Below are 25,957 nucleotides of genomic sequence, written 5' to 3' on the forward strand. Positions count from 1 at the left end.
CTTCCAGAGCCAGAAACACATAAAAGCTCTCTTCTGACGCCCGCAAACAGCGTGACTTACAGAACTCACTGAGATTCCCAGCAGACCCTGTATTAGAACGGATCGCGGGACTAAACACACCACTTCTCCTCCCTCTGAAGCCCCTCAGCTAAATGTCGTCACCGTCCCGGCGACGTCCGCTTCTCGTCCTCTTGACACACACGCCGTCCTTCTCCTGTTTGGGAAGAAAAACACGCCTCTTCAGTCACTGGAAATGGTTTCTGCAGCCACGCTGCTCGCAACGGCCAAGCCCCCTGCCTGCCAGTGCTACTTCTGTTCCTTAAATTCTTGACTTTTTGGTTTTATGAACTTAAATATCAGGTCTTTTAATAAGTGTTTGTAACCTATTCTTAAGTTAACACATAATTTTAAAAACTTCCACATAAATGCATAAACTTTACTAATTAAAAAATGGCACCCCGCCAAGGTGGACGCACTCGGGGTGACACCTCTGGGTCCTGCAGGCTGTGCCCGCCCTGCCCTCCCCACGCGGTGTGGGACGGGGCACTTGCTCAGCTCAGCGCCAACAACTGTGACCCAGGCCCCCTGCTGTGAACCCTGAGAAGCGGGGAGAAGGAGGCTCGCCCCGAAACCTAACACGCAACAGAAGATGACCCGCCTTTTCAGAGCCTGCGCCCCCAAGCCTGGGTGTCGGCACTGCACTTACAGGGAAGTGGCCGCGGGTCCGAGCTCCCACTTAGCAGCCCCCACCCAGCAGCCGGCAGAAGAGGCTCCCTGTGACGTGGGGCAAGCACTACCCATCAAGGACTTTACCAGGTGGTCTTTAAGGGGGGATGGGGGGCCAGAAAGACAAAAGATCAAAAACTGAAGGTGGAGTTTGCGTGCAGGTGACCGGAAATAACGGAACGGTGACTGGAGCTGTCTCCTCACCAGAGCGCAGCCCCAGCGTCCGGGCCGTGAGCGCGCTCTCAGGGGGTCGGGGTGGCCGCGTCCCCACTCGGAAGGTGAAGTGTGACCGTGTGTTAGATGGCAGAGGATGGTGAATGTGCCTGCGGGCACATCACCCCGACTTCGCTGACCAGGCAGCTGCTCTGTCCTGGCCCCTCGTGACTCTAGGGGGCAGGGACATCGAAGCCACTCTGGATGTGGGTGGGCCACATCAGGCCTCGGCGGCTGGCACCGCACCTCATGGCCACGTCAGGCAGGCAGTCCCCCACGGGGTCACAGTCTCTAGCTGTGTCTGGGGATGCAGATGGCTCCCGTGCGCAGAAAGGGAACCTTTGTAACTTTTAAACTGACCCAGCCGAGCACGCCAGTGAGGGACCCTGACCGAATTGGATCCAGCTTTGTGGACTGATTCACGTGACAGGCAGCCCAAGGGCTGCTGAGTTTAATGTGACATTAGGAGTACTCACCATCCCTTAGCTTTAATGGCATCTCCCTCGGAGGGGTGACAGGACAAAGCACTGCCTACTGACCCGGGACTCTTATTAAAGAGCAGAGGTGCCTCACGGACACACGCGCTGGGATTCGCTCTGGCTTTCCAAAGGGACCCCCTGGAGACTGGCAGGGCCGCCTCGCAGCCTAGTCACTTCTGCGGGGCTAAGGGGACTCTGCCTACGTGACGTCCACCCTGGGCGTGCGTTGCAGTGAGCAATCAGCAAGCGCCGGCTGCATCAGCCCCCCGCTGCTCCTGCCCGAGGTCTTCCTCCTGTGACTGTCCTGTGGAAGTGGGGGTTCCCAACCCAGAAGTCACTCAACAGTGACAAAGACAAGACGTGCTCTGGCTTCACGCTTCCTGCGCTGTGTAACGGGGAGCCTGCTTCTGTGGATGACATGTTTCGTTTGCTTGTGCAACATGACGCAAAAATTACCCAGAAGCGTTCCGTGCTTATTAAAGAGCAGAAGAGCAAACCACTTGCCTTTGTTGCATTTTCCGCAGACCTCTTGGCGGGCCGAGGCCCTCTCTGCTGGGACTGAGTCTCCGGCGTGTGCCCTGTAGGAGGGACTGTCACCCTTCTCGACCTCAAGCTTATGAAGCCTGAGGGTGGGGGACCTCCCGTGTCGTCCCGAGTCTTCCGACGGGCTCCCACACTGCTCGCCTGGGCTTTCTCCTCGGCTCCGCTGGGCACGGGCACTGTACCCCGTCTTCCGGGTCTCGGGTGCGTCCTCCCCTCCTGTACTTTGTCCCTGGAGGTAGGCTTCTGGACTCCATCTTCTGGGTTTTGAATCTCCGCCTCCTGGGAGGGGGTCCCAGGCTTCTTTTCATTCCTCTTCCTTTTAACCTTTTCTGCGGCTAGAAGCAGCTCAGGCTTTTGCTCTGCTCCGTCGGTTTTATTTGGGACACCGGACCGCAGGGACATTCCCTAAAGAATTCAAAAGACATCCACAAAGTGCCAGTCATGAGTAAAGCAAATCTGGAAAGCCAACATGGGGAGAAAAAAACCGAAAGGGAACTCAAAGGGGAGCGCACTTGGGCATTTTACGTGGGTTACTTTTCTAAGATGCCAGTAATCTAAGATACTCGCTTTGTCCCCACGGAGAAATCACCGCCTCTGCTGATAAGCTGTAAATAGGGCATTTGGCATAAATTCCAGCCCCAGAGTCAGACACGTGAACTCTGGTTCTGAGGAGCTCTGGGGGGCATTACAGACTAACGCCCCCAGGTCAGGCAGTGAACGCCCCCTCCCCGCCCCCCACCGCTGCCACGAGGCTAAAGCAGAAGAGGAAAACCTGCTTCTGGAAGTGGGCAAGCCTCTCGCCTCCCGGTTGGAACCAACTGCTCTCTCGAACAAGCTCTGCCATTGACAGCTCCGTCCCCAGGAAGTCCCCACCCGGGCCAGTGCTGTCGGGGGCTCCGGTGTCCGCACCGAGGCCATTCAGTTCCTGAGAAAGGCTTGTCAAAATCTGGAATGACCGTTTGGGGCAGTAATTTTCCCAAATTAGCCTAGTGTCTCTCTAAAGCACCACAGGGCTCTTCACTGGGGTCCAGTGACTCAGCACTGATGACAGGCCTCTTCGGGAAAGGACACCCATGTCTACACACAGGTTCCATACAGTCTATTCCAAGTATTAAAGAGAAATGGGGACCACCCCTCCAAAAAGACAACCAGTGACCGTGGGACGGCCACCATTACCTTGTCCGGAGGGGCCCCATCTTCCTTTGGGCCCTTCTTGTTCATTTTCACGTTCTTGCCGGACAGGCCGTCCGCAGGTTCAATGCCTTCTGCCAGGACTCCCCGCCTCCTCTTCAGGGCTGCGGGCTGCGGGGGCTGCGGGGACCGGGGCTGCTCGCGGGGAGCTGCCCGCTGTCTCTTCCGCGGCGGCTGCTCCTCTGCAGCGGCCTGGGCACCAGCCCTGGTGCGCAGCCCCCTCGTGCGGGTGCCGCTCCCATCTGCACGTCTCCTCTCGGGGGACAGGGAGCCGCGGTTCGCACCTTGCGACCCTGCAGGGTCCCTGCTGTCCCCCAGCTCCGCCACAGGCTTGACGTTCGGGGCCCTGAGGACCCTTCTGGGTGTTGGCACAGGTTTGCTTCGGTCCCGCGTCTGCGCTGAAGCTCTCGTGACGCCTGCAGCGCCTGTGCCCAGCGCCGCGCCTTGAGCTGGGCTTTGGAGGAGCTGTTGGCTGCGGGCTGGGCTGTCGGGGGGCTGGGCCTTTCCCTTCCGCGACCTCAGCGGGCGTTGGCCGCCCACAGCGTCTCCCGCAGGGCCCAGCTCCCGCCTCGGAGGGTCCGCGCACACTTGGGTGTCTTCAGCCCAGTCTGCGGGTTCTCTGCGGGACCGCGTGGTTCTCCCCGGTGCCCCTGTGGGCCTCCTGAGGGCCAGGAGGGCTTCCTGCACACCCACCGTCCCTGCAGGTGCCCTGAGCTGTCTCTGCCTCCCTGCTGGCCGTGGAGACCTGGAGGGCACTTCAGTGGCGTGGACGGCAGCCACTGGTTCCTCTGTGTGACTTGGTATCTGGAAGAGCTCTTCAATTCTGGCCGAGTCTTCTAGAAATTGGGCCTTTTCCTTACACGTTCTCGGCCTCCTCTTGCTTCCCATTACAGTGTCTGCAGGGTCCGATTTCTGTCCTGGCGATTCCTTAGAGAACTTCATGTCCTTATCCCCACGCTCTGGTTCTCCGTGGGACCGCGTGGTTTTCCCCATTCTCCGTGTCGGCCTCCTGGGGGCCAAGAGCTCTTCCTGGATGTCCACTGTCCCTGGAGGTACTCTGAGCTGTCTCCGCTTCCTTGCTGGCATGACAACCGCTTCTGGCCGTGGAGACCTGGAGGGCACTTCAGTGGCGTGGACAGCAGCCACTGGTTCCTCTGTGTGGCTTGGTATCTGGAAGAGCTCCTTAATTGTGGCCGGGTCTTCTAGAAATTGAGCCTTTTCCTTACGGGTTCTTGGCCTCCTCTTGCTTCCCATTACAGTGTCTGCAGGGTCCGATTTCTGTCCTGGCGATTCCTTAGAGAATTTCATGTCCTTATCCCCATGCTCTGGGTCTCTGTGGGACCGCGTGGTTTTCCTTGACGCCCGTGTGGGCCTCCTGGGGGCTGAGGGTTCATCTTTGATGGCTACTGAGCCTGGAGGGGCCTTGAGACGTCTGTTTCTACCAGGGGCCATGACTGCTGGTTCTGCCTGTGGAGAGTCACAGGGCATTGTGGTGGCTCTGTCGTCAATCACTGATTCTACTGCGTGATGTGGTGTTTGGAAGAGCTCTTTGAGGCCAGCCAGGTCTTCTGCGGGTTGGGCCTTAATCTTGGGTGTTCGTGACCTCCTTCTGCTTCCAGTTACATGCTCTGCTGAGTCCAGTTTCTGTCCTGGAGTTTCCATCAATAATTTGATATCTTCATCACTACCCACTGGGTCTCTGAGAGAGGCTGTGGTTTCCCCTGGTGTGGGAGTGGGCTTCCTGAGTGCGGAGAGATCTTCCTCCACGCCCCCTTTCCTCAGAGATGCCCTGCAACGTCTCTGTGTGCTGGTTGGTGTGCCGACTGGCTCTGCTTGTGGACGTTCGCTGGGTCTCTTGTGTGTTTTGCCGTCAGTCACTGTTTCCATGATGTGATTTGGTGTTTGGAAGAGCTCTGTGAGGCCAGAAAGATCTTCTATGGGTTGGGCCTTTATCTTGGGTGTCCTTGACCTCCTCCTACTTCCAGCGCCATGATCTGCTGAGTCCAGTTTCTGTTCAGGAGTTTCCATCAATACTTTGATATCTTCATCACTACCTACTGGGTCTCTGGGTAAGCCAGTAATTTTCCCTGATCTTTGTGGGGGGCTCCTAAGGACTGAGAATTCTTCTCCCCCAACCAGGTAACACAGAGATGTCCTGCAACGTCTCTGTGTGCTGGCCGGTGTGCCGACTGGCTCTGCTTGTGGAGGTTTCCCAGGTGTCTTGTTTGTTTTGCCATCAGTCACTGTTTCCCTGACGGGATTTGGTGTTTGGAAGAGCTCTTTGAGGCCAGAAAGATCTTCTATGGGTTGGGCCTTTATCTTGGGTGTCCTTGACCTCCTCCTACTTCCAGCGCCATGATCTGCTGAGTCCAGTTTCTGTTCAGGAGTTTCCATCAATACTTTGATATCTTCATCACTACCTACTGGGTCTCTGGGTAAGCCAGTAATTTTCCCTGATCTTTGTGGGGGGCTCCTAAGGACTGAGAATTCTTCTCCCCCAACCAGGTAACACAGAGATGTCCTCCAACGTCTCTGTGTGCTGGCCGGTGTGCCGACTGGCTCTGCTTGTGGAGGTTTCCCAGGTGTCTTGTTTGTTTTGCCATCAGTCACTGTTTCCCTGACGGGATTTGGTGTTTGGAAGAGCTCTGTGAGGCCAGCCAGGTCTTCTATGGGTTGGGCCTTCCTCCTGGGTGTTCGTGACCTCCTTCTGCTTCCAGTTACATGCCCTGCTGAGTCCCGTTTCTGTCCTGGAGTTTCTGTCAATGCTTTGGTGTCTTTATCATCACCTACTAGGCCTCTGGGGAAGCATGTGGTCTTCCCAGATGTTTGTGTGGCCTTCCTAGGGCCTGAGAACTCTTCTTCCACATCTGCTTTGCCCAGAGGTATCTTGAGCTGTCTGGTCATGCTGGTGGACGTGCCGACTGGCTCTGGTTGTGAAAATTGGCAGAGTATTGAGGCGGATGTGTCCTCAGTCCCTGACTCTACTGCGTGATGTGGTGTTTGGAAGAGCTCTTTGAGGCCAGCCAGGTCTTCTGTGGGTTGGGCCTTCCTCCTGGGTGTTCGTGACCTCCTTCTGCTTCCGGTTACATGCTCTGCTGAGTCCAGTTTCTGTCCTGGAGTTTCCTTCTGTGCTTTGGTATCTTTATCACCACCCACTGGGTCTCTGTGAGAGGGTGTGGTTTCCCCTGGTGTGGGAGTGGGCTTTCTGAGTGCGGAGAGATCTTCCTCCATGCCCCCTTTCCTCAGAGATGTCCTGCAACGTCTCTTTGTGCTGGCCGGTGTGCCGACTGGCTCTGCTTGTGGACGTTCGCTGGGTCTCTTGTGTGTTTTGCCGTCAGTCACTGTTTCCATGATGTGATTTGGTGTTTGGAAGAGCTCTGTGAGGCCAGAAAGATCTTCTATGGGTTGGGCCTTTATCTTGGGTGTCCTTGACCTCCTCCTACTTCCAGCTCCATGATCTGCTGAGTCCAGTTTCTGTTCAGGAGTTTCCATCAATACTTTGATATCTTCATCACTACCTGCTGGGTCTCTGGGTAAGCCAGTAATTTTCCCTGATCTTTGTGGGGGGCTCCTAAGGACTGAGAATTCTTCTCCCCCATCCAGGTAACACAGAGATGTCCTGCAACGTCTCTGTGTGCTGGCCGGTGTGCCGACTGGCTCTGCTTGTGGAGGTTTCCCAGGTGTCTTGTTTGTTTTGCCATCAGTCACTGTTTCCCTGACGGGATTTGGTGTTTGGAAGAGCTCTGTGAGGCCAGCCAGGTCTTCTATGCGTTGGGCCTTCCTCCTGGGTGTTCGTGACCTCCTTCTGCTTCCAGTTACATGCTCTGCTGAGTCCAGTTTCTGTCCTGGAGTTTCCTTCAGTGCTTTGGTATCTTTATCACCACCCACTGGGTCTCTGAGAGAGGGTGTGGTTTCCCCTGGTGTGGGAGTGGGATTCCTGAGTGCGGAGAGATCTTCCTCCACGCCCCCTTTCCTCAGAGATGTCCTGCAACGTCTCTGTGTGCTGGTTGGTGTGCCGACTGGCTCTGCCTGTGGACGTTTGCTGGGTCTCTTGTTTGTTTTACCATCAGTCACAGTTTCCCTGATGTGACTTGGTGTTTGGAAGAGCTCTTTGAGGCCAGAAAGATCTTCTATGGGTTGGGCCTTTCTCTCGGGTGTTTGTGACCCCCTCCTTCTTCCAGTTACATTCTTCGCTGAGCCCTGTTGCTGCTCTGGAGTTCCCTTCGATGCTTTCATGCTTCCGTCACCACCTACTGGCTCTTTGTGTGTGTGCCTGGTGTCTGCTGGGGTTTGTGTGGGCTCTCTGGGTGCGGAGAGAGCTTCTCCGTCCACAGTCTGGGAAGGCATCTTGCCCCGTACGTTCGTTCTGGTTGGCGTGCCGACTGGTTTTGCTGGGGGAGGTTTGCAGCTCCTCACTGTGGTTCTGTTCTCTGCATCCACTGTTTCCTCGGCATGACCTGAGGTTGGGGAAAGGCCGCGGATGCCCTCCGGGTCTTCCTGGGAGTCTGTCTCTCGCGATCTCTTCATGGCAATTAGATCTGTCTCTGGTGCCCATTTCATCTCTGGAGATCGTCTTGACCTCCTCACAGCTATTGTCTCAGAATTCTCTTCTGACTCAGTGTTTCTCTCCCACGTTTTAAAGGTGCTTCCACTCTCCCTCATCTCACCCCCTAGTCGCTGTGCTTGCGCTGGTGATCGCCTCGGACGCCGTCCCAAGACGCTCTCACCAGCGCCAGCCTCAGTGACTTCCTGTGCACACGCCGCACCTGGCACCTGTGGCTCTCTGAGCCCCGCAGACCCCCGCAACTTGTCTGCACTGGATGCCGCTTTCGGGGGCTCCGTCCCAGAGGGCGGGGTTTTCATAGTTTTATTTACTGTAATCTGCTGTCTTCTCAGGGTGGGGCTTGCAGACCTTTTATCCAATGGCTCTTCCGGTGCATTCTGAGCACTGGGGGACATGTTCTCTCCTGTAAGAGGCAGAAACATACGTGGTCAGTATGTTCTCTTCCCCGCGCTAAGCCCAGTTGGTATTTTATTTTCATGAAATATTGTGTCGCAGGCAAGAACTCACCCTCCCCGTCCCCTAACAATGTGAGTCTGCATATGTGGCTACAAATCTGTCTGACGTGTGTACCATGCACACTTAAGAGTAATGTTATTTGGGGTGAGGGAGTAGGGCCATCTGTGGGTGGGGTTAGAATCCACGGGGATTAAATGAAGGAAGACAGTTCCTAAGGAAGGGTCTCCTGAAGGCTACCACGCCACGTCCCAGTGACCTGCACACAGACCTTCCTTCCCCTTCCAGCCTGAGAAGTATCTGGCTCTTCGTCTGAACCACCGGTGCAATATCATAGCTCACACTTGGTCCCCTTAGTGTCCACAGGACACCAGAAACATCTACTTTTGAGCTGTGGCAGCATCTTCGGTGGAGCAGGGCGTTCACTCTACAATACGAACTGGGCACCAAAGGAGAGAGGGAGACAGACTCACGCCTCCCTCCTCACACCCGTGCGCCCGCCGGAGAGCGGCGGGGAGGACGGCATAGAGCCCGCACGGTGCTCTTTCTCGTTGGTGCCTTGCGATCAGTGTGAGTAATTTACTTGTAAGTATGATGAGAGATCGTTATACTTTCCGGCTTATCACCCTTATAATAAATAAAGGCGGCCAAAACACACACAGGTAGCCCTGACCGAGTAGCTCAGTTGATTAGAGCATCATCCCAGTACATGAAGGTTGCAGGTTCGATCCCTGGTCAGGGCACGTACAAGCAACCGATGATGCAGACGTAAGTGGAACAAATCAACGTTCCTCTCTCTGTCTCCCTTCCTCTCTCTCTCTCAGATCAATTTTTAAAAGTGTACGCAGGTAGTTTGGTTATTAAAGGAATATTCCTATTTACTCAAGTCACTAAATACCGGCGCTTATTCAACTGCTGATAGGAATTTCTCTTAAAAAAAAAAAAAAAAAAAACCAGAACAGAGAAGCTAGAAACGGTATTTTATCAGGAGTATCTGTCATACAGAAATAAGACAATAGCTGTTATTAAAACGACAATAATACCATTTACAGTTCTAGTGAAGACACCCAAGTAATAGGAAAAAAAAGTAAACCAACCAAAATTTCCTGGGGTGCACAGCAGAGGTTTTCCTTCTAAATTAGATCCTTGAAACATTTGTCCAGGCAAACCCTCTGACTCTGAGGAAGCAGGGGGCCGTAAGCCCATCGTTTGCAGCTTCTCCTTCGCTGGGGTCTTGAACATCTCAGTGAGCCCTGTTACGTGGGAATCGTGGGAAAGCAATGAACTCGTTGCCCCAGGTGCGAACATCACGTCAGTCCCCACAGACAACCAAAGAGCCGCGCCGTGGGATTCCTGGGAGAGCGGGTCTCAGAGGGGACAGTGATGCATTAATAACTTATCTTGTTAAAGAGGACAGTGGGGCATTGGAATCTTGCATGTCCCCTTCTCTGCCTTTTCTCTTGGAAAGAAGCCAAGGCAGGATGTTGGCTCAGTCTCCCAGCGCCGTGCCTGGTTGTGAGTGCCGGCCTGAGGGCCCAGGCAGCCCCTGTGCCCGCCCTCCACGCAGGCACCCGGAGGCCACGCGGTCTTGTGTGCCTTCAGAAGCCCAAGGATACACAGCTCTGGGCTTTAGGTACAAATCAAGTGTCCCCACATTTTATAAATGACACGGGGCTGCCCATATTTAGTACTGTCAGGTCATAAGATCACTATCTTTTCATTTTAACACCCAATAGTACTACTATAACCTCAGAAAAAAATAAAAACATACATTTTTTCAAACGGAAGGTTTAACTTTCTGAAAAACTCACATTATCCCCCGTTCTCCTTACTTTTCTCACTCTGCCTCTGATGGGTCAGAGCGCCGTCCAGCCCGTCCGCAGACTGTGTTTGAGAAGCCTGCCTGGGGGACCCCCAAACCAGCCAACGACCAGCTCGCTTCAGAACCTGCCTGCTGCTGTTCAGGCCGTCCTTAGAACACCCAGGGCTTGGCCTTCGGCACATGCTGGTGTTTTGTTATGAAAGTTACTCACACCGAAGAGTGGATGCTGCTGCCTGGTGTGGCTCAGTGGACTGAGCGCTGGTCTAAGGACCAAAGGGTCGCTGGTTCAATTCCCAGTCAGGGCATAGGCCTGGGTTGTGGGCCAGGTCCCCAGTTGGGGGCGCACAAGAGGCAAACACACATTGATGTTTTTTTCCTTCTCTTTCTCTGCCCCTTCCCCTCAAAATAATAAATAAAATCTTAAAAAAAAAAAAAAGGGTAGATGCTGGTGACTCTCTAGGAAAGTGTCCTGAGAGAAGGCTCGGAAATTCCAGTCTCCTGAGTCTGAGGCCGTAAACATCATTGATTCTCTTACGAGTATTTTTGACGCTTTGCTGTCAATGTGTCGTCAGATATCAGGACACACTCGTGTAGCTAGATTACAAGGACACGGACACGCACCTGCATGCGGTGGTATAGGCTCAGCGGTTTTTCCTCCTGGAGCCTGGCATTGAAACTCGGGTGTCCACTGTCCTACATTGTGTGTGTGTGTGTTTGGGGGCGGGGGGGGTTCAGCCAAATGCATTGGCCCGGTGAGACTGTAACCGGAGGGTACATTAGCCAGCTTATACAGCTCAGAGAAAACACCTCTTCTGTGTTAAAATTTGCCCTGAAGTACAAAGAAGATTCCACCGAATGAACTCAGACCTCCTCTCCCTCCACAAGCGTCCAGAGCAGGAACCGCTGGGCCGACTCCGTGGCACGACACCCCAGCCCTGGGTCTCGGCTCGGCTCCAGCCCACTCCAGCCCTAAGCGTTCTTCTAACGAGAATGGCAGCGTTGGCTCAGCACTGTTAACCCTTAAAGGAGACCCCTTCGCAGGCCTGACTCATGAAAGGAAAGGAAGGAAAGGCATGGAAGGAAAGGAAGCCTTGGAAGTAAAATACCGCTCAAAGCAGCTGCTCCCACCCTGGGGCGAGTACGAGAGCGGGTCCGCCCTCTTCCCCCAGAGCAGCTCCGGCCCCCTGCGCCCAGGATGCCCTCCAAGGTGGAAGTCTGCGCCCGCCTTTCAGCCCCACTTCATGCAGGACACACGGCCCCCACGTGCCGGGGCCTGTGCCCGCCCCCTGACGAGGCGTCCTCTTCTTGGACTCTCGTGACCCCAGGAAGGTGACTGCAGCGCCCCTCACAGCAGAGACACCCGTCCACACCCCCATGGATCTAAGGACGCTGCTTTACAGGGGCCGAGGTTGTGTTGTTACCTGAGAGGTCTTCGTTAAAGTCGGTTTTCTTGCTGAAGACGAAGTTGTTCAGCGTTCTGTAGGGCCGAGCGGGGACGTTCACCTTCTGGAGGTGCGCCTTCCCTATGACGATGGTGCACGGAGAGTTCGCGTGGCCCGTGCTGAACGCGTCGTGCACGTGGCCCGGAGGCTTCTGGGAGGAAGGCGGGAGAGCACAGCACGTCAAAGCGCAGATCCGCACTGACGGTCCCTCTCAACGCCGTTCCGTGGAACCGAGCGCGTCACAGCCAGACACATACCTTTGGGGTGTTCACTCTCCTCTGCCTCCTGTTCAGCTGTCTTGGGGGACCGTGTTTCACGACTTTAGTTTGTGTCTGTTTGGCACTGAGTTTGACTATGTCTGCCCACGACTTCGCCACTGTCAAAAGCAAAAGGTATTGAAACTTTGCAAAATGGTGTGAGAAGAAACCACCCGAAAACATCTGTGTTACCACAACACTAACCGATCAGATTGGCCCCCGAGGCTCCGCTCCTCCTTCGGGAGTGAATCGTCCGCAGGATCTCGTGCTGGGTCCGATCCACAGAAGCCCTCCTAGGAGGCGGGCCACTGCTCCTCCTCCCGCCCCTCTTAGGGACATCTGTCTGACGTGGAGAGTGGCTGCCACTCAGGGCCGGTGGCCTGGATGAGCTGCGGCGCCCTTCACTTGCCACGGAAGGTGTTTGTGGAGGACTGCGAGCCGGGGAGCTGGTGACCACGGCTTGTGTGGTCACTCCCAAACGAATTTCTGAAGAGTCTGCTTCTCCTGGATCTTGAGGCTGCCCCTGACGAGAGAGAAATGTCCCTGAGGAAGCTCCCCACAAATACCACGTCTCTGAAACGCCTGTTAAAGCCCCACCTAATGAAGAATTGTAGCTGTTTTGAAGTATAAGAAACTCACAAGCCAAAAACATACACTCGCGTCTATGTGTCCAGGGGCCATCAGGGAAGATCCTGTACTGCTCCCAAATGCTTAACTCATTTTAATAAAACTAGATTTAAACACAGAGAATCTTAGCTTTTTACATACTGAAGCACCAATGCATTTCAACCCCTGTCAGTGAAAGCAAGGTAGGGGTGAGAGTCTGTGCCTGTCATTTAGGAAAGAAAAAAGCAGCCGACAAGCTGTCGCTAAGGCAGAGACAGGTGGAGGAAACCGCCCGCGGAGAAGCGAGAGCTCAGACCTGAGCCTGAGCAAACACACGCGTGGGTGCGCGACCGCCCGCCGTCCGTGCAGGAAAGGCCGCTTACCCTGGGCCCAGTATGAAAGGGAGGGAGGCTGGGCCCCCCTAACACGCCTTCAGGGGTGCACGCGGCCGAAGTGAGCCCGCCCCCGCTGACGGTGAGCCGCGCAGGGCCACTGCAGCCTGCAGGTCTAGCACCGGGACGGTGCAGCTGAGGGGCGCTGATCACCCTCAGCAGTGGGTGGCGAGGACCATGGGTGCGTTACCCCAAGATCTCCCTCCCACCCTGTCGTTCTACAAGAAAAACCACCACTCCACGGTCATGTGCAGGACGCCTTCAGACCCTTTCCAGCCGGGATCTCTGCTGTCGCCCCAGAGTGACGGGTCCTCTGGCCCCGGAAGGGTGGGCAGGGGCCCGTGCAGGGACAGTCCCGAGGACTCCCCTCTGCTCGGCCACCGTCCAACAGCAGTTTGAAACCCAGGCGTTCGTGTCCCGACACCCAGGGGAACGAGCTCGTTTGGACTCTTCATTGCTACTTTCCACTAGAGAGGACAAGTCCTTACTGCGCTTTTCCTCGGGTGGGGAGCGTGGCAGCACGCGCCCGGGCCGGGAGCCGGCGGCAGCGGCACGTACCTTGATGATCTTCTTGAGCGCGGCTGGAGTGTGGGTCACAGACCTCCTCTTCACGGGCGTCTCTCCTCTTTTGACAGGCGTATTGGGAGGTAGGTTTTCATCAAATAGTTCAGGTCTCAGGTGGCCCCCGAAGGAGACCCGCCTTCTCTTCGAGGGCACCCCCTCCATCTTATCTGAAGGAGTGAACACAAACGGGAAAGGGGATGGGGAACCGCTCGGCCACGGAGGACTCGCTTCTGATGGCTGTTAAAGGCAAAGCGACGCTGAGGGCCACTGGCCCCGGACACCAGCTCCACCCCGTCACTCCCTGGTGATGCCGAGGAAGCCGAAGCTGCCTCCAGAGATCCCGGAAGATGGGGAACAAGCCCCCCAGAGGCCTGCCCCGACCTGACAGTGTGCTGAAACGTCCGGCGTGGACACAGCCCCCTGAAAGACTCGGCCTGACACGGAGGCCCCGCCGCGGGCCGTGGGACGGCCACTTGAGCAGTGGCCCGCGGAAACGTTCCCGAAGGACACAGACCTGGGCCTCCCCCAGCGTGGCCCGCGGGGAGAACGAGCTGGAAAAGCTCTGCAGGGAACCCTGAGGACAGTGTCATCCCTGAGGGCCACCTATGATGTGAGGTTTCCGAGGGCTCTCTGCTGACCTGGAGGACCCAACTCACAGGACGCTGGCGCTTCCAGCGCGGAATTAAGCCTCCCGAGCAGAGAGGTTCCACGCTCTCTCCTTCCTGTGTGGCTGTGGCCCCAACAGGAGGACCAGATGAAAATGCCAGCAGCGCCCTCGCAGCCCCTCCTACACCTGGGGCCTCTGTCACAGCCACACCCCCACACCCCCGTCACTCCCTGAGCCCTCATCCCCTCTCAGGACAAAGCTCGACGTGGACAGTGACCATGGCTGCCTTGTACCCTTCATCCCGGCCCCTCTGCCACAGAGCAATCGTTAAGAAAGGGGGTCTTATTAATTCATTTGTAGATGGAGGTACATGGGACCTTTGGGGGGGAAATGAACTTAAAGACACTTACGAATGGACTCGTCCAGGTTGCTGACATCGACTGGCCTGTGTCCAGGAGAGCCGGCCGCGGCGCCCAGGGAACCGCCGGGGCCCTTCCTGTCCACGTGGACCGGCAGGGGGGCGAACACGGCGTGCTGGGGGCGTCCCGTTTCTGTAGCGAGAATGTCGACCCCTGGAGGGAGGCTTCGCCGCCTCTTTCTGGAGAAGACGCTTTCTGGTGTTTCTCTAAGGCCATCGGCATCCCCACCTTTGGGGGGCGTCTGGCGTCTCGGGGAGAACTTAGGGGGAAATGTGGCGTTGTCGGCCCTGAAGCCCCCACTCTGCTCCAGATTCACAGACTGGCTCCCACGGACAGCGCTCTGCTCCCCGCTCTGGCGTCTCTGTGAGGAATTCTGGCGTGAACCTGGGACAGGGGTCTTGACTTTCATCGTCCCCATTGGGGGGAAGCTGGGACTCAAGGCGGCCCCGAGGGTGTGGCCGGACCCCTCGGCGGTGCCACCTTCCCCTGGCTGCGCCAGAGCAGGGACGGCCTTCGTTTGGGAGCTCCGCCGGGATCCCCGCCTGGACTTGGGGGAGACCAGCGGCTGCGTCTCGTTCTGTGAGCTGCCAGCACTTGCAGATCCTGCTGCGCAATGACGGTGGGACCCCGATTTTCTACGGCTCTGCAGAACATTCTCCTTTTCTGATTTCACATCTAACTCTTCCTTCATAGACTCATAAAGCTTCCTAAAGGGAGACTCATTCCCTCCGTTTTTCTCAAGACATGGCGTAGAGGGGAAAGACCCCAGTCCTCCATTCCAGCTCACTGAGGTCCTGCAGGAACCCTCTCTAATCCCCCCTGCAGGGGCACCTGCTGCATTTCTGCCGTTATCTTGGGGGGGTTCTGAGCGACGACCATCAGGGGTGCTCCTGGTAGCAGGACCTTCCGAGCTGCGTGAGACGGAGCGGGCTGCTCTGACGTCCTCCGTGTGTGCCAGGGGCCTCCCTGAAACACCCTCTTTGGTGAGTTGTGAACGGGCAGCACTGGGGTCTTCAATTTGGCCCCCTTGACAGAGTCATGAAATAAGAAACAAGTTCAAGATTCTCTCAGTGACTAATACGGGCAGTACTGCAACCTTAAAACTGTTTCAAAGTGTCTTATAACCTAGCTTTCCAGTTAGCCCACAGGTTAGTGAATGCCCGGAATGTGCAACAAGAGTATTCTGATGCTGGTATTATGATCCAAGTCAATTGATCACCTTCGTCTCCTGTAACCGATCTCAGACACCAAATGCTATTAATCTACCCAGTTAAGCAGACACCTGAGCAAGACAATTTATTTACAGGTGGGCTCTCCTCTAAGCAGGGGCACCACACATCACAGGTAGGAAGTCAGCTCAGGGGTCTGCTTATGTGTGTCCTGTTAAATGACACAACCTCCTAACTTCTGGGAGCCTCGACAGCTCTTGCTGTCTGTCCCCTCCTTGCCACAAAGGGAAAACTACTCACCGGGGACGGGAGGGAAGCTAGATCTTGAGACCCGACGTGGAGTTGCCTGTGAATTGACGAAGAATGAACAGGGATTTAGTGCTTTTTCCGGAACTGACGGTCAGATTTATTCAAATGCCCTACCCCTCGGTGATCTTTGCCCAGCTGCCCTTCTGTCACTTTTAGAGACTTTAGAAATGAGCCCCAAGTGGTAGCGCGCAGAATGTAAGTATCTCTCAGTGGATTTTAAAAATATAGAGGTGGAGTAAGGACCAAACTTGGAGCTGAAAACTGTCTAAGATGAACCCCCGTGAGTTGTTATAACTTCCTCAAACTTCTTTCCCTTCGTCATCGAGGGACGTGGAAACGAAACATCCCCTACGCTCTGTACGCGGGAACCCACCAAAGGCGCAGAGTTACTGCCTGGCCCCCGTTTCTCAGTCATCGGCTGCAGGGCCTGTGAGGGAACTCAGGCCCCGCTCAGTGCGGGGGCTCCTGGCTGGCAGACTCCTGGGCGTGTGTGAGCCCAGCGGCCGCGGCAGAGGCCACAGGGCACGGCCCGCTCGGAGCACAGGGTCCGACCAGCGTGCCCGCCGGCCCCACGGCAGCGCTACCACAGTCCTTCACGGGGAGCCTCCTAGGGGCCGAGGAACAACGCACAATAACTCGTATTTAAGGTAGAAAAGTCCAGTGTTGTTTTCAAGAAGGAAAAACATAGCAACTGAATACTTGAGGGTGCGGGGAATCACAAAATACACCCAAAGGGAAATAATTTAACTTTTAAAGTCAGTTTCCCTTCCTTGGTATCTAACACGTGGCTTCTCAAACTTCACCTGTAAAGAATGTTTCTGATTTCCAACCTGAAGTTGACCACGGCAGGACTAAACAATAAAAATTAGGTAATATTTTAAAATATGGACGAACGGCTACACTATGTTCTAAATATTCAGCTTTAGTACTCTGTCCCGTGCAAAGGACACACAGCTCAGAGGCCTCTGAGAGCCCTTAGCTAACCCCCAGCCCAGCCCTCTGGTGGGGGGGTTCCCTTCCACCTAACAGGCCCAAATGATGGTGGGTGGGCGGAGTATCTCAAAGCCTAGCTTTTCCCCGTGGCTGAAGAGCCGCAGGGTCAACACAAAGGTCACTCCTCTAGGACAGAAGCAGCGCTTGGCAGGAGCGGACACCGCCCACTAAGTGCCCATTGCTGACCTCAGGTGTCCCTATAATAAGACTCCAGCCACTCCCACCTGACCCTAGACTCGCTCGGGCAGCTTCGTAACAGAGAGAAATTCTAGGACTTCCCTTACACCTTTTAAGCCCTACTAAGTCTCCCAGGATGGGCCCAGACTTGCGTTTTAATAAGCTGCACTGTTTGGAATACGTTTCCCCACTGGACACCATTCATAAGATTCTGTCATGTGACCCCGGCCGTAACTCCCTTCAGGGGTCACCTGTCCATCAAAACTGCGAACAAGCCGTGGGACTCACGACTCTGATGCGATCGCTGCAGAGGGACCCAGGTGGATGAGGGCGATGGCAGGGGCCCGAGAGCCACCGGAGAACGCAGGTCCCCAGCTGCGCTCCATGACCTGGGGTTGTCCTAGCCAAAGGCTTGCAGGTCAGAGCAGGAGCAGCTCTGGGGCCTTTCGGGCCAGGAGCGTAAGACTGACTCAGAACTCCCACTTCGAATAAAAGAGGAAATGTAGTTTTAAGTGACTGTAACCTAAGTTCGACTTGGTTTAATGCCTTCGTCACACTTTCCTACTGACACTGCTAAGCCACCTTCCCTGTAAGGGACTGCTCGTCGGCGCAAGTACAGACGGTCTCCTATCTCCACACCAGGTGATCAGAGCCCGAGGTGTGATAAGACCCCTGTCACCTGTTCACGCCTCTGTCCCGGAATCTCGGCTGACTCGCTCCCGCTCTGATGACTGGCATCTTCATACCTTAGGTGCACAGAAGGACAGACAGACGCGTATTCAGATGACTGATCCGGAACCGATGGTAAAGCCTATGCAGCTAAGTAATACTCAAGGAGCAAGAATAAACTTCACATTTTGTTCAAGATGTTACCTTATTCCTGGAAATAAATTTAGTTAGGGAAGTGCTTAAACAAACAAACAAAATCCCACTTAGATAAGGTGACTAGAGTTTCTTTCGGGACATCGGTGTCCAGGGTGGGGACCCCAGTTCATTTCTGAACACTGACTAGCCTGTAAGATTCAAGCCCACCGGGTTCCTCCTCTGGGCAGACCTCCTGCAATGAGAACAGAAGCAGGCGGCCGCTAGTTCTTGTTCACGGAAACCAACTGCTGGCCAAGCAGGAAGCCCGGGGGCCCGGGACGCCTGAGCCACCGTGACGTCACTTCCTGCAGAGGCTACAGAGCTGTGCTCTAACTCAGGATCACTACGGTCTCTGCAGGTCCCCGTGTACTCTGTCTGCACCCAAACAAAGACGGGCACAGTTCATGAAGATGAGAGCCCGTCAGCAGGACGTACAGTCGTCCTCAGGCCTCACCGTGCAGATCGACCTTGGAAAATGCAGACAGAACCTGGGGACACAGTGAGGTGGCCTGCTTTGAATTCAGAAGCCACCTGAGTGGCTAGGCATCTGGGACTGTTTCTCACGGGGCAGAGTTCGGGTCCCCTGTTCCTGAGACCCACTTTGTATTCATTGTCGCAGGTATTCAGTCCCCTCCGTCTCGTTTTGAGGAAATAGTTCCTGTCTCCTTCCACATCAAATGCTTCCTACCTGCAGCTTTCTAGTCAATAAAAATACCCTCTAAAAATGAAGCCAATTCATAAAAAGTGCAGTGAAGGAAATGACCCGGATCTGCAGATGATGCAGTAGAAATTATTTAAAGAAGGCAGAGTTCTGCTCAGCAAAATGGGTGAAAAAATGATCCAACTGTATGTTCCTACAACAGACGCGAGTGAGGGGCAAAGACCCCAGCAGGACGACAGTGGAGGCGTGGAAAAGATGTACCTGCAAACAGCGCCCGGGAGAGGGCTGGACCGGCAGCGCGAACATCAGACAGGAGGGACAAATGTTGTTCTCGGAGACGAGCACATTTTATAACGACTAAAGGATCCCTCTTATCAAGAAGACAAACCAACTGTAAGCAAACGTGCACCCGACAGCTGGTTCCAGGAGGCAACCTAAACCTTGAGGATTATAAAAAGTTGCCAGAATGTGACGGAAAAATTACACATGTGATCCTCATCACAAGGATTAGAACATGTCAAAGGATAAAGCTAGAGCTTCAGCCTCCAGGTCATTCCAAATTTAAATAAAAACATAGTGGAGTCTCCGGCATAGAAGAAAACTGACAGTTAAAAAACAAAATGAAAAGAAAAAAAGAAAAAAAAAGAAATCCTCAGTGTGTGGTTTGCACATACCTGGCAGGGTAACAAAGAGTCAGGGGCAATGACTGTGATTCTAGTTAGAAAGTTGGACCCAATGGTCGTAGACAGAACGCTGCATGCACCAGCTGTAGAAGACACCTTCTTATCAAGCCCACAGATGAGCAAACCCCGTCTGGGACCAGAGAGCAAGCCCCGATGCATTCAAACGCCGAAGGCACTCGGCTGTCCTAGAGAACAGACGGTGCGTGGCTGTGTCCCTAACTGGCTACACTGCGCAGTGAGCAGGCCACCCACGCCAGCCTCAGCGCCCCGGCAGCAGGGGTCAGTTGCAAACACGGACTTCATCACTACAAACGGCTGAACTTTAACCGACAGACAGAACCTCAGCGGTTAGGGATGCAGGTTTAGGTCGCGAAACACCAAAGACTCTCATGCTCCCCGAAAGCCGCACTAGTGACCTACTTGGTGAGAGAAAGAAGGCGTGACTTTAGAACATGCAAGAAAGAAGCTTCTGGAAATGTTCTAGTTAGGCTGTAGGTGGTGCGTTAGTGTGCCAGGGCTTCCATGACAAGGGCCACACACGGGGCGGCTTACACGATTTAGTTTCTCACAGTTCTGGAGGCTGCAAGTCCAAGGTCAAGGTGTCGGCTGGGTTGGTTTCCTCTGGGCCTTGCTTCTCGCCTCGCTGTGGTTTCCCTTTGCCACCTGTACACACGCTGTCCCTCTGAGTACCTGCTCCCCTGCTTCCCTGTGTCCTCATCTCTTCTCGTAAGGACACCCGTCAGACTGGATCAGGGCCCCGGGAAAGGCCTCCTTGTAACGCAGCCCCTCTCTGAAGGCCCTGTCCCCACACACAGCCACGTTCTGAGGGGCCGGGGTGAGGACTTCAACACACGAATTGGGCGCGGAGGGGGCACCATTCATCCCGTAACGTGATGATCACAGGCCTTGACTTCACCTCATTTTGTACCTTTCTTCACGAGTATATTTCAGTTTAATAAACTAAAAAACGTGCAGTTTCTCAACACAACAAAGCAGAACTCCTGCAGGACCGGGCACCCCTCTTGGGCACCGCGATGCATACGCAAATCCTTGCCCTGGATCCCAGAAGCCCCACGTGTCTGTTCGACTTTAGGTTAGAAACCAGCATGGAGGATGACAATCTTAGACCCTCTGACATCCCCCACGTGAAAGAGGAACCCGAGGTCCCGCAGGTTGGTTTCGGGTGAGTCAGGAGGCCCGCTGTCCCCACTGACCTGAACGAGCGGTCCACGACTGTGATCACGTCCCCGTGTTTCAGCTGCACGGGTGCGTGGATAGCAGACCCGTTCACCTGCGTGGGGTTTGCGGCACTGAAGTTAAACAAGACTGCCTGAAAGGAGAACAGAGGGGAAAACAGGTGACCACAGGTGAGAAGGGAAGTGAATACTTTCTAAGAACAGACTTCCCACACCCCACTCACCGTCTGCTCGTGGACTTCAATCCTGCAGTGCTGCCTGGACACAACAGGAAGCTGGATACGGATGTCACACTCAATACCCCTGAACCAAAAGGAATGAAGGTTTTCTTTTAAGTTTCTGCATTAAAAAAATTACAACGATGTTTCAAAATAAAACAGCACTTGACTATATGTTTATTCTATCCGTGAAATGACAGAAAGAAATAACCAACTGGGTAATGTCAACGGTCTCTGAATTTTGCAAATAACTTTCACAAGTGTTATATAACAAGTATTTTAAATCTTTAAAACTTAAGAGCACTTAAAAGTAATTACACTAGAAAACACTACACGATAAAATTGACGTGCCTTTTACTAAAATATCTGTGCTTCTAAGGCCCGACAAAAGGAATATTTCACATGAGTTTGAAGAATAAGTTACGATTAATACTCTGCTGCTTTTCGACAGAAAGGCAGCTGTGGGTTCATTTGTAACGTGATGTCTAATTTAAGGGTTACTCCTCACCAAACGGGCTATATCTGACGCCAGCCCTCTCCGTGCCTCAGTTTCTTCATATACAAAAAGAGAATGACATTAGCGCCTATATCACGGTGTCCTTCACACTATGAAGTGAGTTATGCACATCCGTCACTTGCTTAAAACACAGTACATGCCATTACTTGTGAGCTTTGTGCTTTTTTAAAACCACACTCCATTCCCTGACAGATTCACAGTCTAGTCCCCAAAACACTAACCTGCAAGTGACAAAGAAAACCTTTCTCTAGATTCACCTTGTTTTTTCACAGAACAGCTAAGTCCAGCAGGAAGGACAGGAAGGGAGACTTCCCAAAGCCACCGGTGGTCCTTGGGGGGTCCCCTGGGGTTCCCGTCCCCACCCTGGGGTTCAGAGTTGGAACAATACTGCTCATCTCTGTTCTCAGGAAGAACCTCTGGAGGCGAAGATCTCTCCTCCCACCCATGTCCTGCGACCAAACACTTATTGATGGGTTCTCAGTTACAGATCTTTCATAAAAATACACTCATCACTGCTGTATAATAACCACAGTTACTGCCATTTGATTCCAATACGTCTTTATGCAATTTTTCCTTTAGAGAAGAGGCTACGGAAAGTGAACAGCTACATTAAGTCAAAAAAAAAAAAAAAAAAAAAAGAATTAGATTTTTAGGTAAAAGAACATTCCGGTGAGAGACTAGCCCATTAGAACTGAGAAGCGGTCCGGCAGGAGACTGCCCGCCATGACCAGTACCGGGGAGCGCCGTTAACCTCAGCCGCATCCTTTCTGACAGCGGGCACTGACCTGTACATTGTAGGACCAGCAGCAGCATCCCGGGCCCCTGCTCAGTGGTGTCAGGGGCCTGAGCCTGCCACGCTGCAACATGGCAACGTCTCCCTGCGACACGGAAGTGTCCCCCTGTGACCTGGGAATGTCTCCCTAGGGCCCAACGGCCCTCAGCCGGGAACCACGGTTATAGACTGATTCCAATTCCCCAGCTCCAGGGCTAAATGCTGACCTTACAAGACAGACCCCATCCGAGGCACCGAAGACGCAATTGTTAGCAAATGGTCCTGTCCTTGGGAGCTTGGTAGTGGGACAGACAAGCCAGGGATGTCCCACCCAGGTGGGGTGGAACCTGGTAGCCCTGGATGTGGGTTGAGGGGGCTCGAGGGGGCACCCTACGGGGTTCCCCAGCAAGAGTGACCTATCATTTGCCTACAAGGGCACATGTTAGAGGTGGGCAGGGGTGCGGCTAATACCGCTGCCTGTCATTGGGGACCACAGCAATCGCCACCACCAACGCAGGAAGGCATGAAAAAGAGAAGTTCTCAAAACACTAGCAGGAGGGGTTGCCCTCCCGCTGTTACTTCCCCGAAAAGACCAAGAAGCCCCACAGGGGCCTCCCTCCGCGCTTTGCTCCCCGTGTGCCCGCCCCCGGGTTCCAGACGCACAAGCCGTCTTCCCCTGACGCGCGCCCTGAAACAGGGTGGGCCAGCGATCGGCGTTTTCCTCCATCCAAAAGCGTTCGCCCAATCGATTTTAGCGTTGACGTCGGACAGAGGCACCCCTAACACATAAACCCTGTTTGCGACATTCCGTTCTGTACTAACCACCGCCTCCCAGGTGACAGCGCAGAGTCAGTCCCCAGCCTGCTGCTCCAGTGTCAGGACACTCGAGTCCTTTCAGCTACACTGTCCGCGCGCGCGCAGGGCTCACCTCCCAAACGAGCAGGAGCTCAGGCTCAGCGGGAAGTGGGGGCCGTCGACCCCGCTCCGTTTGATGGTCACGAGGCGCCCCGTCGGACCCATTTTCTGAGCCGCAGTTTGAGTGCAGTCCGTAGGCGAGGGCCCGGCAGAAGCAAGCTTACGGCTGCTGTCCCACCGCAGGCGCCGCACTGGGTGAACCAGAAAGAGGAAAACGCCGCGCGGGGGGGCCCCGCAACGTGTCCCCTTGCGCCCAGCGCCCGCCGCGCGTCCCAGGGTCGGGCCCTCAGCCCGCGGGCCCGCGCCCACCTCCTCTGCGGCCGCAGCGTCCGCTGCCCCCGCCGTCCTGTCCCCACTGAGCCGGTGGCCCGCGCAGCTACCTCCCCAAGGTGCGCGGCGTGGGCGGCGCAGGCGCGGAAAGCCGCCCGCCGCCTTCTCCCGATTCAAAAGAAAACAGCGATTCAAATTTGGCGCAAAGCGCTGCGATTGGACACTGCAAGTCTGGGTCCAACCAATGGGAAGGCGCGACGGGGCGGGGGCGTGGCGAGAGCCTCAGGCGGGGCGGGAGGCGCGGGCTCCAGGTGCACCCGCCGCGGCCGCGGGCGCAGGGTTTCCCCCGGGGCCGGGGCCGCACAAAGCGGGCGGGAACCCCTCTGGCCTCCTCTTACTGAGGGACCCAGAGCCGTTGTCCAGTGACCGGCTGTGCACAATACGTTCCTCGTTGCTGGGAGGCTTAAACGCTTCCTAAGTTTCTCTACCTCCCCAGAGACAACCAGTTATCAGAAGCAATTTCCGTGTCTTCGCCCAGTTCTGCACAGGTATTATTTTCTCCCCCAAACAGTGAAAGAGCGTGATGCACACATTGTTTTGTAACTTGCGTTCTCTGCCTGAAACACCCAGAGGCTACATTGGTATCGAACACATCCTTCCTTTTACTTTTGTTTTCGGGGCGGCGGAGTATTCGGCTCTAGAAGCCAGAACGCGCCTCGCCACTGCTTCTGCTGTGCCTACGGGTTTACGATGGTTCCCCGTTAGAAAACATTATCCTGCGAAAAGCCTGGTGCTTGACCAAGTGTATGAATTCTCAATAACCACGGGACTACTCCCTGGATCCCCCCGCTTGGTGGGGGAGGGTATCTCTGGGGGTCCCCGTGGGGTTAAGGGAATCGCCCTGCTTGTCACCTCTCCTCCTGCTCACCCCACACTCCTTGGGACTTGGCTCTCTTTGGCCAGAATTTTCACTGCGTGGTCTGGGGACACCCGAGGGTGTCTGAGATCCTTTGGGGGTGGAGTGGGGTCCATGAGCTGAAAGCCACATTTGTAGAAACACCAGACGTTGTCTCTTTTGCTCATTTTTTCGTGAGTGTAGGACGAGGTTTCCCAAGTGCAGAAGCAGAAGTAAGAATCCAGCTGTCTTGTACTAAATCAGGAACTACAGAGGATTACAAAAATAAAAGTAATGCCGCTCCTGTCACTAATTTATTTTTTAAAACCCTGTTTTTATGTTAACAGGAAATGAGTTCATTATTGCTTTAAAATGGACAAATAAAGTGTTTAAAAACTATCCAGTTAATAACTTACATAAACAAAAACTGTTAGTGGTCCTCAATGATTTTTGAGATGGTAAAGCGGCCCTGGGACCCGAAAGCTTGAGCCTTTCTGCTCCTGAGTGATAGCTCAGAAACTGCCCACGGGGTTATGGAAAAGCCCCCAGGGACCAAGTGCAAGTACCCAGGCTCCTACTCCAATTGTCAAGGCTGGCGGGGCTAATCTAATGCCTGACTAGTAACCTTCATCCAGGGATTAGTTTCCCTGTCCTGCTTCCCACCATCAAAGAAAACTCATCCTGATCAAGCCGGTAAAACGCCACTTTTGTTGCTCTAATTATGGCCTGTTATCACGGGCGGTTCTTTGACTCTCCTTGGGCAGCCTAATTAGATCTAGTTGGTGCTAGACTCCCTGCCATATAGTCCCACAAATACTGTCCCAGCAGTGCTGGGGCAGCTGCAGAAGGGGTGCAGTGCCCATTAGGGCAGCCCCTGAATCACCCCTTCCTCCAGCCAGCCTTCCAGCCGGGAGGCAAGGGTCTTCAGGTGTCTGCTGGGGCATGGGAAAGGTGGCCCCACAGCGGGGCTGGTGTCCTGAAACGGGTCCCCTGCGCTCTTCCCTCCCAGAGGTCAGCTGCCTCACTGAGACCCGAGGACCCCTAGGTGTCAGGCTGCTATCAGCTCCAGCCCCCTACGCCCAGGCAGTGACCTGGGACCAAGGCAACTGCTGGCTTCAGCCACCGGCCCCAAAGCTGGACTCGCCTCCTGGGGCCCCAGTCTCATGTGGGCCTACTTTTCTGGGCTCCCTGAGCAGGACCCCAGTGGCCTTTCACCCAGGTCAGAAGCTGGACTCCTTCTCAGCCGTTCCACAGGTGGGGTGACAGGCGGTCTACGGGGTTGCCCCTTCCTGACTTCCCGGTCCCTCTCCCCACTTGGTTTCCCTGGCCTTTTCCCCAAGCACACAGGACCAGCCTCTTCCCCTGACTCAATTCTGTCCCCATTCCCAAAGTCCTCACTCCGAAGGTGGTGTGACATAACCCTGCTGACCTCTGGGACGCCAGCTCAGGACCCTCTGTAGGGCAGTCACCATAAACAGAGTAAGCCGCAGCAAATTATCTGCAGACCCTGTGACTCCCTGGCGGACTCTCCCCCTCAGAGGCTGCTAACGACTTGCAGAAAAGAACCCAGCGACTTCTTTCAGGACCTTCAGGATCTCTCAGTCCATTCACTCCCTATGCTCCAGCCACGGAGCTGCCAGACCCTTCCAGCCTCAGCTCCCCACTCCCCCACCCTAACTCTCCCCGGGAAGGGAGACCAGGTGAGCCTTGCAGACTGGGTGAGCCTCTCCCAGAGCCAGCCTGGAAGGAGTCGCCCTGGATGCGCCCCCGCCAGGGAAGCCCTGCGCCAGCCCAGGGGGCTTCAGCATCAAGCCTGCACGCCCGCCCTAGACTGAGTCTGGAGAAGAGGATACAGGTTCCTACGACCTGAGTCCAGAAAAAGAAACCGGGGCTAAACATGCTACTGAAAAACAGAAATGAAATTTTGAAAAGGTTTTTTTTTTTTCTCATTTAAGAAGTTAATACACGTTTTTATTATTGAACATTTGGAAAATATACAAATACAGAAAGAAGAAAAAGTCACCTGAACACACACAGCAA

At 54.7% G+C, this 25,957-nt stretch overlaps 1 protein-coding gene across 1 annotated transcript; it reads right to left on the reverse strand.

The window, feature by feature from the left end:
• Positions 1–956: 956 nt before the first annotated feature.
• On the reverse strand, positions 957–23,087 carry LOC150010786 (proliferation marker protein Ki-67-like). The gene is made up of 14 exons (XM_090278781.1): positions 22,766–23,087; positions 20,555–20,633; positions 20,349–20,464; positions 17,606–17,672; positions 15,748–15,793; positions 14,270–15,304; positions 13,247–13,419; positions 11,895–12,213; positions 11,691–11,809; positions 11,413–11,584; positions 9,267–9,422; positions 3,138–8,119; positions 2,734–2,886; positions 957–2,366 (listed from the first exon to the last, which is right to left on the reverse strand). The coding sequence occupies exons 1-14, from the start codon at positions 22,855–22,857 to the stop codon at positions 1,677–1,679; spliced, it is 8,199 nt and encodes a 2,732-aa protein (XP_090134907.1). The 5' UTR covers positions 22,858–23,087; the 3' UTR covers positions 957–1,676.
• Between the last annotated feature and the right edge of the window lie 2,870 nt (positions 23,088–25,957).

The sequence above is a fragment of the Furipterus horrens genome, unplaced genomic scaffold (assembly GCF_987537825.1).
Source record: "Furipterus horrens unplaced genomic scaffold, mFurHor1.1.pri manual_scaffold_5, whole genome shotgun sequence".
NCBI lineage: Eukaryota > Metazoa > Chordata > Mammalia > Chiroptera > Furipteridae > Furipterus > Furipterus horrens.